The sequence below is a fragment of the Ascaphus truei genome, chromosome 13 (genome assembly GCF_040206685.1).
Source record: "Ascaphus truei isolate aAscTru1 chromosome 13, aAscTru1.hap1, whole genome shotgun sequence".
Classification (NCBI taxonomy): domain Eukaryota; kingdom Metazoa; phylum Chordata; class Amphibia; order Anura; family Ascaphidae; genus Ascaphus; species Ascaphus truei.
The window spans coordinates 37,436,591-37,452,000 of NC_134495.1; the positions used below are offsets into that span (position 1 = coordinate 37,436,591).

At 46.8% G+C, this 15,410-nt stretch overlaps 1 protein-coding gene across 1 annotated transcript in view; it reads right to left on the reverse strand.

Annotated features, from left to right (window-relative positions):
* Nucleotides 1-4,452: 4,452 nt before the first annotated feature.
* Nucleotides 4,453-15,410, reverse strand: part of LOC142464639 (uncharacterized) — a 102,797-nt gene continuing 91,839 nt past the window's right edge. The window contains exons 18-23 of the mRNA XM_075568005.1: nt 14,687-14,989; nt 12,244-12,582; nt 8,950-9,267; nt 8,201-8,530; nt 4,624-4,754; nt 4,453-4,479 (exon numbers count right to left, since the gene is read on the reverse strand). Coding sequence (XP_075424120.1) covers nt 4,468-4,479; nt 4,624-4,754; nt 8,201-8,530; nt 8,950-9,267; nt 12,244-12,582; nt 14,687-14,989 — 1,433 coding nt within the window. The 3' untranslated portion in view covers nt 4,453-4,467. The remainder of the gene's footprint in view (nt 4,480-4,623; nt 4,755-8,200; nt 8,531-8,949; nt 9,268-12,243; nt 12,583-14,686; nt 14,990-15,410) is intronic.

Below are 15,410 nucleotides of genomic sequence, written 5' to 3' on the forward strand. Positions count from 1 at the left end.
AGGGATTGCTAGGGGATGAGTTTCTGGGCGTGCCAGCGAGCAGGGATTGCTAGGGGATGAGTTTCCGGGCGTGCCAGCGAGCAAGGATTGCTAGGGGATGAGTTTCCTGGCGTGCCTGCGAGCAGGGATTGCTAGGGGATGAGTTTCCGGGCGTGCCAGCAAGCAGGGATTGCTAGGGGATGAGTTTCCGGGTGTGCCAGCGAGCAGGGATTGCTAGGGGATGGGTTTCCGGGCGTGCCAGCGAGCTGGGATTGCTAGGGGATGAGTTTCTGGGCGTGCCAGCGAGCAGGGATGGCTAGGGGATGAGTTTCCGGGCGTGCCAGCGAGCAGGGATGGCTAGGGGATGAGTTTCCGTGCGTGCCAGCGAGCAGGGATTGCTAGGGGATGAGTTTCCGGGCGTGCCAGCGAGCAGGGATTGCTAGGGGATGGGTTTCCGGGCGTGCCAGTGAGCAGGGATTGCTAGGGGATGGGTTTCCGGGCGTGCCAGCGAGCAGGGATCGCTAGGGGATGAGTTTCCGGGCGTGCCAGCGAGCAGGGATTGCTAGGGGATGAGTTTCTGGGTGTGCCAGCGAGCAGGGATTGCTAGGGGATGAGTTTCCAGGCGTGCCAGCGAGCAGGGATTGCTAGGGGATGAGTTTCCGGGCGTGCCAGCGAGCAGGGATTGCTAGGGGATGAGTTTCCGGGCGTGCCAGCGAGCAGGGATTGCAAGGGGATTAGTTTCCGGGCGTGCCAGCGAGCAGGGATTGCAAGGGGATTAGTTTCCGGGCGTGCCAGCGAGCAGGGATTGCAAGGGGATTAGTTTCCGGGCGTGCCAGCGAGCAGGGATTGCTAGGGGATGAGTTTCCGGGCGTGCCAGCGAGCAGGGATTGCTAGGGGATGAGTTTCCGGGCGTGCCAGGGAGCAGGGATTGCTAGGGGATGAGTTTCCGGGTGTGCCAGCGAGCAGGGATTGCTAGGGGATGAGTTTCCAGGCGTGCCAGTGAGCAGGGATTGATAGGGGATGAGTTTCCGGGCGTGCCAGCGAGCAGGGATTGCTAGGGGATGAGTTTCAAGGGGGATTTTGCTGAGGAACCATTGGCAGAATGTGCCTAGTAGGTTGGAGTTGTTGGTTCCCCTATAAATATACCTGGGAATCATGCCCGATTCTCGGATACATACTCAGCAATATCTCCCCTTGAAAACGCAAGGGCGACACACCACTAGAGTACCCTGCTTCAGCACAGCCCAGAACGGTGAATGAGGCACAGGCATAAACATGACTTCCTGTAGCTGAGGGAATCCCTAGGTTAAGGGGGGTACTCCAGCTAGTGCCCAGGTGACCCACAACCAGTATAGGGTTTGTGGGTGCCCCAACTGCATATAAGGTTGGGGGGGGGGTGAGGGGGGACCCTGAGAGTCCAAACTGAGTCACAGGGAAAGTGTATGGGGAATAAGGCAGACAGAAATAAAACGACAACATTATTTCCTTTTCTGTCCCCTGTACCCAGAGACTCAGAGTGTATTACAATATACTTTAATATAGTCTTTAATGTGTTTAAACATTCGGAACCGATGTCCAAACAGGCAGCCTGTGTAAACCCATAGGCGCCAGTATGTTATCGGAGTTCAAAGCAGCCAGAGGATGCCCAGAGGTGTGAACGGCATTTGGTCAGCGGGGAAAGGTGGAGTACTAGGTCCCGAGATCAATGGTAGTCCTCCGGGATGTCACTTGTTCTGCCAGACCTGGTGGAGCGTGCCCAGCGGGTGACATTGGGATGGCTGAGGGGGTATGTGTCAGGCTTGCACATGCACCTTAGCTGTTTCGAATTTCCTGCTGAACCGGCTTTTCGAGCCGGCTCGGCTCCCATTTCCTGCTTGGGAAAGTCCCCACGCACTGATTGGCTGTCTGCTCTGCTTCTATTTCATGAAGGAAGCAGAGAATACTTTAAGACGCTATGAGCCAATCAGATTGCGTGTCCCCCTTGAGTCAGAACTGAAAGTGCGCGGGCTTTTTAACGATGCTTTGTTTGTAATAGTTAAGCAACGGGCTCCGATTTCAAGCCTGAAAAGCCTGCCCGCCAGAGACTAAGTCCCGACTTTTGCGCCCAAGTTCTCAGAAACGAACGTAGCGGCCGCAGCTTGGATTTATGCCGATTTGAGTTCCAGGAGATTTGCGCTGATTTAGTCACAAATAAAAGTCCCACGAGTGGGCACATTCATATGTCTCAGACAGTTAGGCCACGCTGCCCTTCCCCATTATATGCATGCTTGCAATGCATCCATTGCATGTCATTACCCAGAATCCCTGGCTGCAGTGGAAGCGTTGTGTGCTAAGAGATAATGGGGAAGAGCAGGATTCAGACCTGCCTGAGACACGTGAATGGGCTCACACCATATCTTATATAATGTGATATTTTTATAATGATCTCCTGATGTTTTTCCGCAGGTAGAGTAAAGTGTGGAAGAGAGATACAAATACTAACACATCTACTCTTACTAATCTGCAACGTCCGCTTCCTCATTCCCGGCTTATAAATGGTGAGTGTGTCCAGTAAACAAGCCACGCAGAATTGTGGCAAAGACTCCATAGACCAAAGCAGTTTGGCAGACAGAGGTGGTGAAGGGAAACTGCTGAGGCAATTCTGTGAGGGAACTGAGCCAACCAAGGACAAAACCTCTAGATGGAGAAGGAGGACATGGATGCAACCTTGAGGTCCATGTAAAACACCCACACACGGACTTGTCTTCAACTCCAAACAGACCAGAACATCTCGAGTATATCTTGTCATTTGCTTTGTTTTGGCTATTGTAACATTTTGCATAAGAATGATCCTTTATGTATGAAAATAATTACAACGAAGTAACCCAGTGAACTGACTTTCCAACTACAGTAGATCTGCAGCTCACCCTGATGAAGGCCATGTAACGGAAGAAGCGTTGGCTGTTTATGTTGCTCTGATATTTTTCACTATGGGAGAGCCTGGAGATTACTGTGGAACTGGTCTTTGTCACAGACATTTAATGCTTCTCTCTCAAAGCACACGGTTATCCTCATTGGTTTTGCTCCATGTTTGATTTGGGGGGGGGGTACAAAAGCTACAGTATACCTTACCCACATCTGATGTTCCGTGAAGAGATCCCCGTCTGTATTTGCAAACCCCGTGTAGATAACATTTACCCGATTTATCAGTGACAAATATCCCAAGGAAAACTAGTATTTGTTTCATAAGATAAATCTGATTTTCCATTTTTTCTTCCCCCGCTTTTGCTGGGAGACTGTGATAGAAATGTCCCCTTCTATTACCAAACTCATGGGAATCCTGATGATAAACTTAGTTCTTTATTAAATAAATCCCCGAAGGGTCAGATTCATACGTCAGCTGCTTACCCACCTTATGAGACTGTGATCTATATGACTCACGCACATGTATTACTCCCTTGTTTTATTGTAATGTTTATCTAATTGTCTTTGTCAGCTTTGGAAATGTTGGTGCTTTTGCTTTCAAATAAAACATTTTTTTATAAAGAATATATAAAAATAGCTATTAATTCCAGGAAGGAGATTTCAGGAACAGTTTGGGATTATTATTATCTCTCTAAACTCTGAGCATTGAAGAAGGATTCTGTGGAGAATCCTTAGATGACCGGGCTGCAGGACTCTGGACATTTCAAAAAAGGTTTTATGAACACTCACAAACCCTGTTTGGCACATTTTGTTTATCAAGAGTTGGCACTAAGGTTGTGTTATTTTTGTATGTGTGATGTCAGTGAGACTAAAGTGTAAAACCGAGTGAAACGCGTTAAATTAAAGGATTCCCACTGAAAGCAAAGGGAGTTTTCCCTTTGATACGTGATGCAATTCTTTTTCACAGATTTTGTCCCTGTTTTGCAGCCGTGATACTTTAGTAAATAACCCCCATAATGCATTTTATAGATTAGTAAAGCCGTTTTCTCGCCCAAGTGGATGGTGACCTACTACATTAATATATACAGTAGTTTATTTGTCAATGAAACTAAGAAACAGCTGGATTGAAATAATACATCTATTTGGCAAACTCACATAAATATACAATTTCCAGGATCACTCTGGTCCCCTCTTCAAGGATTCATGATGCAAATCTACTGTACATGTCAAAATTCATGTGGCTCTTGTCTATGGCAAGTGCAGGACCTTGAACCCACGTTCCCTATATACATTTACATGGTTCTATCTGCAGCATAGCCAAGTATACAGCATCCCAAGGTAATAATATGCTCCAGTACTTTCTATATTACATAGTACTGTCTTTATCCTGGTGCCAGGCACTTGGTCCCATGGAGAAATCCATTGCGAGCTGGGTTTATTGCAAATTGGAATCCGTTTGGGTTGTGTTAGGGTGGTGGCTGCATCCTCAGCAACACCATAGGGAGATTTCCAAAGAACCGGCGCGGGGTGGAGGACCAAGGCAGGGTTATTACTTGTTAGTCGCTCTTCCATAGGCAAGCATGGTCATCCTTTAACCTGTGCGGATAAGAGGAATAGAAGGGCTGTGTGTTAGTGGAGTCATGCTAGATGGTGCTAAAGGGGGATAACTTATCTCACAAGACCATTGAAGTATACTTTAGGTTTTCATGCGCGTCACCTCTGACTGTGACCACAGCCCACCTCTGTAATTACCTTGAACACTGTGACAGTCGCCGTGTAGAAGAGGGTCAGGAGGAACAGAACCATGAAGGTTGCAGCCGTGGCCCAGATATCTTCCTCCTCACTACACTCGTCCGTCACCCAGAGAATGACTGGAAGAGAAAGAGCGCTGTTTGGAAGAACATTCCTTATCTCAGATATACATGTAGTCGGAATTAGTTTTCAGTTGGGTCTCAAGTGCTCTTAAGTCCTGACCATCAGGGTCACCAAGAAAAGAGTTTCAGATGTTACAGCTGTCTGAATGTCAATTTCAAGTCAGTCTCCATTCATTGCTCGACTAAAGACCTATCAATCTGTCTGTCTGTCTGTCTGTTTCTCTCTCTATAACTCAGCGGTGCGCAAAGTGAGGGGTGCGCCTCCCAGGGGGGAGCGAGACTCGCTATGGGGGGCGCGAGATTGACAGTCCCCCGCACGCATCCCAAATGTATTTAAATTAATGCTGTGGGAGCTGCAGGACCTCCGTAAACTTCTCCTTACCTTGTTTCAGACGCTCCTGGTCACACGTCACCATGGCAACGTGGCGTCAAATTATGCCGTTGGGTCATGTGACGTTGCATTGCTGTGACAACGTGACGTCATGACACCAGAACGTCTGAAGCAAGGTAAGCAGGGGGGTGAGAGGGGGGTGAGGAGAGGGGGACAGGCAGCAAGGGGGCTCAGGGAAAAAAGATTGCGCTCCCCTGCTCTAACTCTCTCTCTAACTAACTATCTTACTCTAACTATCTCTCCCTCTTTTTCTCTTTCTCTCTCTCTCTTTCTCTGTCTCTCTCTCTCTATGTCTTGTATAGCGCATACACAGAGCGAACCGAGCTCCTATGCGCTTGACTAAAGACTTCTCCAAACGTTCCGGAGTGTGACTGCCCTCTCGAGAAGTAAATTCATTCTGTAATATGTCCCTAACAGGACACCCTTCCAAGTGGTGATTCATTCATGGCAAGGACAGTATGTTCCGACTAACAGCTGAAAAATCCCTTGAAACATTGCAACTAACCAGGATCAAAATGTTACATGCTCTACACATGAGAACCATCTTTGTGTAGATGTCTGGAGGAGGGCGGGGTGGAGGGGGGGGGGGTGAGGGAGTGGGGGGGGGGGGGGTGAGGGAGTGGGGTGGGGAATCATGATGTTACATTGTGTTTATGTAGTTGTAATGTTACTTTGTCACGGATTATTATTTAGTCTTGATTCTTTTTAGTCAGCCTTTTTTTGATTGATATGGTTTGGTTGCAGTTTGATAACTGAAGTGAATTAAATAGAAATATCCTTGTTACTCCAGTTGCGGTCGTGCAGAGTGAGCACTTCAGTATTAGGTGATAACTTTTTTTTTAGACTAACAATTGATACTATAGCTTTGAAGAAATTCACTCTCTTCCTCAGGTGGGAACTTTTTTTAGGTTCAGCATTGACGCTGACATGAATCATTAACCCAAGATGCATCCGTTTTCTATGTGGCAAACTGATTATTTTTCTTTTCAATGAGTAGAAGGGATTAACTGATGATCAACCCCCCCCCTCCCACCCCCGATATTGATTGCACAGGTTTTCCAAGTTAATACAGCTTGAGTATTAATCTCGGGATGTATTGCTATCACTGTCATACATATTATTTTCTGGCATTTTCGCCCAGTAGTATTATTAGATAGACATCATTGGTTTCCTGCCAATGCCATCCTGTTGGGCCAATGAGAACTGTTTTGCAAATGGATTTAGGTGATTATTCTGCAACAATTTTTGTGCGGTTGACACATGGCCTCATGACCATCCCCAGCACAGTTATGTTGCAAGTTGAGGCTCTGTATCATGGAGATAGGATTTTAAGACTGGTGGAATGCTTTTGCGACTTGTGGGACCTTATTGGCCAACTTCCCGTACAACCCTCTACAATTCCTGCTTCTTGATTGAGCTCATCCTCTCGAAATTCACACTGTTTATGTGTATTTTTCCTGGAGCCCCGAAGCCCAGTGGAGCATTCATTCTCATGAATAACTGGGGAGTGGGGTACCGTCAGTATTCGCAGGATGATAGATTAGTCTGGTATCCTCATTTCTTGGTGAGGCTCAGACGGAACTTACGGGAACACCCGGTGTTCTGTTATTATGTGTGGAAACGAGCACATGTGCTAATACTATATTCTACCATGGGTGAAAGCACAGCGCTTCCGTGTTAGCTGGCAGTGCAATGTTTTGCTTTTCACCTCTGCTATCCTCTTTGCAGCACAATTATATTCATTCCCATGGGCAGGAAATGGAAAAAAGTCTCCAGAGACGGGGCAGAGGACAATTTAAAGGGTTGGTTGGTCTCTTTGGGGAGAGGTTACGTTACTATCACCAGCTCTCCATGGGCTCTATTCTCAAAGCGGAGAGTTTGTCGAACCGAGCGGTCTGTCTCGGAAACCCCATTGAAGTCAATGGTCTTCCAAGTTCATGGTCAGATCTCAGAGCTTAGAGATTCTGCCCCCATGAGTCAACAAAGTTGAATTACTCTCAGACCCAACCACATCATTAATAAGAGGAATATACTAAATTTACTGCAGCTACCAGGACTGTCTGTGCTGGGAAGTCCCTATATTGGTCAGTGAAAACCTAAATTCCCACAATCTCTCATGAAGTTACAGTCGGTGGAAGGGTAGTCTTGTCTAATTGTGCCATTTGGATCAACAACATTCACGATAACGTTTGACAGGTCGGGACTAGAATACGCTGTACCCATAGGGAAATGCCTGGTCTGCCATTGATAGTTTCAATTAATAGTCGCTCTTGTATCAAAACGTTGCCTCTCATAATGAGGCCTTTATTATTGAGTATCATTCTCTGCGCTGTTTTGGAGGGGCACTTTGGGAACACCAGAAATGAAGGCCAGTGACATATTATGAATTGTCTCTTGGCAAAAAGCAAAAATTATGCCTAATGTATTTTAGTCGATAGATAGGAAGCTCCTTGGGACAGGAAGCTCCTTACCTACTGTAACAATGTGTTGTTATGTTTGCTACTTATTGTTTTTTTTCGTGCTCCAAGCCTATTGTACAGCACTACGGAATATGCTGGCACTTTATAAATAAATAATAATAATTTGTTCTATCATTAGCTGGAGTTTTAACTTCTTGCTAAGTGACACATTCCAGCTGGGTTGCTCCCCCATGTGTCCTGTGTACAGATTATCTTACTATTGGGTGCACTGTGCAGGAGTTTAATGTCTCATCTGAGTTCTTCTCGCGCTAAATCAACCCAAACCCAATGTGCCAGGATCAAACATTAGCAACCTTATGGCACAGAATGTAATTGAAACCACCAATGTGACATTGACTTGCACTCTTGCTCTCCTGTCTCAGGACATGTTCTGCACAATGGAACAAAAGATTGTGGTTTTGGACAATACATTTTATTGTTGCTCATATGGGTTTTGCCAATGACTTGTGAGCCAGGCTACAAAAAGGCCATGTTCCCCACAACCCAGTGACACGGGGATGTGGAGAGATCTTAATAACAAGTTCCTGCAGCATCAGACAAGACAACAGACACATTGACATTACTGGGATTACCGGATGACTTATCAATGCTTTGTTGTTTGAGGTTGTAGGGAAGAGCCTCATGTCCAACAGAGCACGTGAAGGTATCTCCTTTATTCCAGTCTTCTGCTGAGATGGTAAGCTTGCTGTAGAGGAAGTAAGTCTCCTCTCCTTCTTTCTTCATGGGACGGGTGCTCACAAATTCGTGATTGCTGACCTCCTTGCTTTCGTGCTGCCATTTGATGAAAATATCTTCCGGATAGAAACCTGTCACGAAGCAGGTGATTGAAGCCATCTCTTGCTGCAAGAGGTCCTCCTGGGGTGGTGGTAGGAGATGCACAGATGGAGCTTTGCTGATTCCCTCTGGGAAACACAAGGCATGTCATAAAATTAGTATGGAAGGGACGGTCAAAACATCTCTGTACAATGTTTTGCTATTCCCAGTTTATATTAGTTTGTACAATAAAAACACATTGTGTCTGAGGGTGGGAAGAGCTTTATGGGAAGCGGGTACCATATTTCTATATCATAGAATGATTTGTAGTGAAGGGGGGGGGGGAGAAAGTCAACATGGGCATTTTCTATGTCAATAACCATTAGCAATAGTCAATAGCTATACATGAAAGTTAATGAGCAGGTGCTCTGTATCCCTCACACTTTATGTGCTTTACGTGTCTTAACCTGTGAGAGACACACTATAAGCTACCATGTTATTATAGGACAAGGGAGGGACAGGCTCCACTAGTCTACTTGCTTTCAATCACCAAGGGGACTGGTCATACCATTGTGCTTGAAGATGGTCTTCTTGATTGGGGAAGGTAACTCTTGATTCTTGACGGTGCAGGTGAACTTTTCCCCACTTGCCCAATCCTCTGCACAGACCTTTAGGATGCTGACAGAGCTGTAGGTCCCATTGTCATAGAGAATGGGATCCTCTCTGACCACATCCAGGTTTTCAGATTTCTCCCTTGTCCAGGACATCTCAAAGTTCTCAATGTTCCTCATGCTGCTCACTAGGCAGAGGATTTGGACATTCTTAGTGAAATATATGTCTTCGAAGCTGGGAGGGATGAGGAACACCTCCAAGCTGGTACACGGTTCTGAAGGGAGACAAAACCAGTTGTCACTTTTTATTGAAGTGAAACTTCTTTAGTGGCACCTCATTCGAACTGGGGCAAAAAAGGATTGTGGAGACAGAAATGAAACGGATGTGACGTCAGTGCTGGCAGTTGAGGCCGGGCTGTGTTCTGGCTCAGCCCGACCTCAACACTGACATCACACCCGCTCAAAAAATCAGACGCTCCTAATGGCTGCTGCTCCCCCCACACGGTTGATGACATATGTGGCGGCAGCGGCGGCGATAGCCGCCATTCCCCCCACATGTCCGCTACAATGCCGCGCATGCGCAGTAGTCATGGGGACGCAGAGGAAAGCCACGCATGCGCAGAAGCGGCTGGCAGCGGCGCCGTTCCCCGCCCGCTGCCATACCGATGGACAGGAGGAGGGAGGCTGGCGCCGGAGCCGCTCCTAACAGCCGCCGTTCCCTGCCTGCTGCCATGCCGCCGCGTCATGCCAGCTTTTCTTCTGCCCACTCCACAGGCTGAGCAATGATTGACTGCGGCCTGCACATACGCCGCTGGGCTCACGACAGGCAGTGCGGCTATAGTCCAGCGCCACCATTCCCCCCACACTGTGCCCTGTTGCCTTCTCCGGTAACTGGGAGTGGGGGGGTTGGAGTGTGCCGCCGGGGGGGGGGGGGGGGTGGGGAAGGGGGGAGCTTGAGCGTGCCGCCGGAGGGTGTGGGGGGGGTCTGCTCAGAAGACTCAGACTGAGCCCCCCGGGTCCGCAGCTCTGCCGGGGGTGGGAGGAGTCAGGAGAGAGGGGGCAGGACACAGACAGAGAGACATACGGTGTGTACACACAGAGAGATACACATACACTGACAGACACACACACACACTGATAGAAACGCACACACTGACATACACACATTGACTGACACATACACACATTGACTGACACATACACACACTGATTGACACACACACTGACTGACACACACACACACTTACTCTGACGCACGCACACACACTGACACACACTTACTCTGACGCACGCACACACACTGACGCATGCACACACTCTGATGCACGCACACACTCTGACGCATGCACACACACTCTGACGCACGCACGCGCACTCTGACGCACGCACGAGCACACTCTGACACGCACACACTCTGACACACACTGACGCACGTACGCACACCCCAGTGATGTACCGAACACCGCCCCTGAATGATGTGCCTATTCCCCCCCCCCGTGAGCTCCCCCACCCGCTCAACATTCATGATGCTGGTACTGCTGCCAATAAACACATACACACACACTGACGCATGCACACTTTGACGCACGCACACTGACTGACACACATACACACGCACACTGACTGACACACATACACACACACACTGACTGACACACATACACTCACTGACTGACACACATACACTCACTGACTGACACACATACACACACTGACTGACACACATACACACACTGACTGACACACATACACACACTGACTGACACACACACACACTGACCGACACAGAGAGACATTCACACAACACAGAGAGAGAGAGACATACACTGACACACACACACACACACACACACACACAAACACACACTGACTGACACACACACACACACACACACTGACTGACACACACACACTGACTGACACACACACACACACACACACACACACACACACACACACACACACACACACACACACACACACACACACACACACACACACACACACACACACACACACACACACTAACTGACACACACACACACACACACACACACACACACACACACACACACACACACACACACACACACACACACACACACACACACACACACACACACACACACACACACACACACACACACTGACACACACACACACACACACATTGACTGACACACACACACACACACACACACACACACACACACACACACACACACTGACTGACACACACACACTGACTGACACACACACACACACACACACACACACACACACACACACACACACACACACACACACACACACACACACACACACACACACACACACACACACACACACACACACACACACACACTAACTGACACACACTAACTGACACACACACACACACACACACACACACACACACACACACACACACACACACACACACACACATTGACTGACACACACACACACACACACACACACACACACACACACACACACACACACACACACACACACACACACACACACACACACACACACACACACACACTGACTGACACACACACACACTGACTGACACACATGCACACACTGACTGACACACATGCACACACTGACTGACACACATGCACACACTGACTGGCACAGATACATACACTGACCGGCACAGATACATGCACTGACTGACACACACACAAACAAACACACATACATACTCTCTGACTGACACACATACATACTCACTGACTGACACATACACTGACTGACACATGTGTGCCGAGCACGCGCGTTGTAAGTCAATTTCTGTGACAAAAGTCAAAGAAGTTTCACTTACTATGCGCGTGCACAGCACACACAGCTTTTTTTTACTCAAGTAAAAGACCTTCCCCTTTGCTGATCCTGTGTTGTTTGTTCTACACTTGGGATGAATTGAAATTGCACTTGGTTTCCCTGGAAAGTTACTTGAATTTACCCTGAATCTATCTATAAATAATTATCATATCTTTTAGACGCCACTTTTCTAATGTAAACAAATCTAATTTAGCTAGCTCCTGCTCATGTAAAATTTTCCATCCTCTTTATTAATTTTATGGCTCTTCCCTTCACTTTTTAGAGTTCCATCATGTCTTTTTTATGGAGTGGTGCCCAATAACTAAAGGTAAGCACAGGTTTATGTTTTAACCCACCAAAACCTCTTCAGTTGCATCTCCCACTCCAACCACTTGCAATCAATGTTGATGCTTCATTACCTGCACACTTGATGATGTTGGCTGTTTTGGTTGTGTTGGAAGGGAGGTGGGTGACAGTACATGAGTACTGTGTGCCACTGTTCCACTGCCCTTTCAGAATTCTGAGATGGCTGTTGGCACTGTACGTGCCGTCTTTTGTCTTCAGAGGGGCCGGCAGTGATGCCCCCGTGCTCAGATCTTTCTTTCCATTCATCAGCCACTTGACTTGGATATTTCCAGGGTAGAAGCCAGAGATCAGACAGACCAGGTCCAAAGTGGAATTAACATCCATGGTGGGAGATGAGCTGGAGCAGGGTGACTGATGAAGCAGCTGTACCGTTGGCTGGATACAAGGTAACACTAAGGAGAGAAGAGGAGGAGAGGTGAAGAATCAGATTGAGACAGAGGGGACATCTTGTACCCTAGTCATCTAATGTCCATGTATCAAAGTCCAAAACCGTCTTTAACATTTCAGTTGGAATACTATTTGCGTTACTTGATATCTGCGTATCACAATGTGGGACCCACACTTGGGTGGATTTACTAAAGTCTCCCAGGTGAAAAAAGTGTTTCAGAACCAGTTGAAAAAAATAGCACCGGATCAGTGAACAAAAATGAATCCCATTGAAAGCCATTGGAGTTTTTCCTGTGATAAATCTGTTTTTCTTCCAATTTGGCAACCGGAAGAGTAAATGACCACTGTTTAGGTCAACATCTGATTTGGGGAGTTTGTATGTGAAGCAATGGCTGGATATGGGAGAGAAGCTATACGATGAGTATAGATCTGTGTTCTGAGGAATTTACTGTTTGTCTTTTCATCAAGATGGGAAAGTTGTGTCAATTGTCTCTTATGGGTGCAATAGTAAAATCTTTGACTTCATGTACAGTATATAGGACATGACACTAATGGTGGCAGCTTGGGAGACTTAAAGTGATGGCAGGTGAGGGAATAAGTGCAGTAGAGTGTCTGGCTTTAACGGTGGGTAGTGCTTTGCCACAGTTGGTAGGAGTGACTGTAGGTGTGGGACAGTAGCCATGAGTCCAGGCTATTGGGATGCTTCATTTAAGAGGTGAGTTTTAAGGTTGGTCTTAAAGGTGGGGAGAGAAGATGCCTGACATATAGTGAATGTGAGAGAGTTCCACAGGTAAGGAGGGGCAGTGAGGGGAAAAGGTTTAAGGCGAGAGAGAGCAGTAAAAGTGAAAGGGATGGAAAGGAGACAGTCAGGATAATGCACAGGATAATAACGAGAGATCAAAGCTGCTATGTAGGAATGAGCAGATGAGTGGAGAGTCTTGAACCTGCAAAGGAATTCTGAACATTTTGGACTCCTAATTTCAAGAGACCAGTTGGAGAGGATTAAATTAACCACCAAAACATTTAAACTGTGATTACCTGAGTTGAGCCGGGGGAGAGTGTGGAACTCTGTTAGTGCCGGCATCTACTACCCCAGACATCCCATAATGGCACGTCACCTTGACAACATCACATGATGTCATCACGTGATACGAAGGTGGGCAAGAGGACCTGCGCATCACGTGACACCATCATGGTCACGTATGGTCACACAGCGCACCGGGCCCCGTGATATATCCAGCCAACCCTGATGTAGTTGATATGACTAAGGTTTAGAAAGACAAAGGAATCAGTTCTCTTTCCTGGAACCTCTCTATGTGGCGGGTGTGTGTGTGTGCTTATGTAGGACACTAGTCTTTGAAGTGGTGGAAAAGTAACATTTGGAAGAGACATTACATTTGAATCTTTTTCACCTTGATTCGATTTACACTAAGGTTATTATATTAGTAATGATATCTTGCATTTCACTTTGTAGAGGTTTATGCAGCCAGCTGTGGGAAGGATCATAACAGCACATCCCCACCTCTCTGCTCTGTACAGCTCTCTCCAAAGCAATTTCCCCAATGCAGGAGAAGGTTTTAGTCCCCATTTTATTTGAATGGAGCAGAACTCTTCCCCGGCACTATTAAGCGGCTTTGTAGAATAATAAATAGCGACCAGAGAGATAAATAATCAATTATAACTAAAGCTGTCTCACATTTTAATCTGGTCTGTAACTGTTATACAGTATAAGCCTATATGTATTATCTTTAACTGTGCATGCAATGTCTTGTACATATAATGTACTGTATAACCCTTTTCACTCATTGGAACTATGTATTTGTAACCATGTATTTGTCATTATAACTCTATGCCCGGGACATACTTGAAAACGAGAGGTAACTCTCAATGTATTACTTCCTGGTAAAACATTTGATAAATAAATAGATAAATACATTATATTCCTATAATCTCCAATTTCCAAAGAGTAACAGAAAGTAAAGTTGTGGACTCACGTACCTCTCAGCTGTCATCTTCTCAATGTAACCGTTAACAATAAATATTTATAATGCTGATATATGATGGGTTTCCCTTACAGGACACTGTCCTACAGCCCACCCTCTCTCTTACCTCTCACAGTCTTCTCCTGCTTGGTGCCGGTAGTAGGGTGCACCACGCTACATTGGTAAGTGCTATTGTCCCATTTTGAGCCCGGGATGGTGATCTGGCTGCTACGGGTGAAGACTCCTATGGTCGGGTTGTAGACAGAGTTCATGGTCAGGATGCCAGACGTTATGTTGCCCGAGTTCCATTGGATTTCCACTTGATCCGGCAGGTACCCGGACACCAGACAGCCTAGGGTCACTTGGGTCTGAAGATTAACATTGTCACAGCAGGGGATGAGTGGGAAGACGCTGGGGGCAGTTATAGGGACTGGAAGATAAAGACAAGAACACATACAAGGTCAGTACGAGATCTATACACAGACCATATCATAACCAAGGGCCAAACTGGTAGCCCATCGTAAAACTCTGGCTTCCGACGGACCTTGGGCAGACTGCACCTGGTAACTGTACTGAAGCTCGCTATAACGCTAAGGTGATAAACAATATGTGGTACAGATGTCATAAATTCTTACAACATGTTTAAGTAGTTTTAGTTAAATAGAAAATTACAGTACACTGGAAAACTATGGGAAGGTATCACAACCAACATCTAGTCTGCCGTTCTCCTTGGCAAATAGGTATACTAGATCCTAGAACCACATCAGAGACAAGAAGCGGGGGGGGGAGAATTAGACCATCACAACAGCCCCTCCATCCTTCGCTATCACGTGACCTCTCCTCGGGAGCGA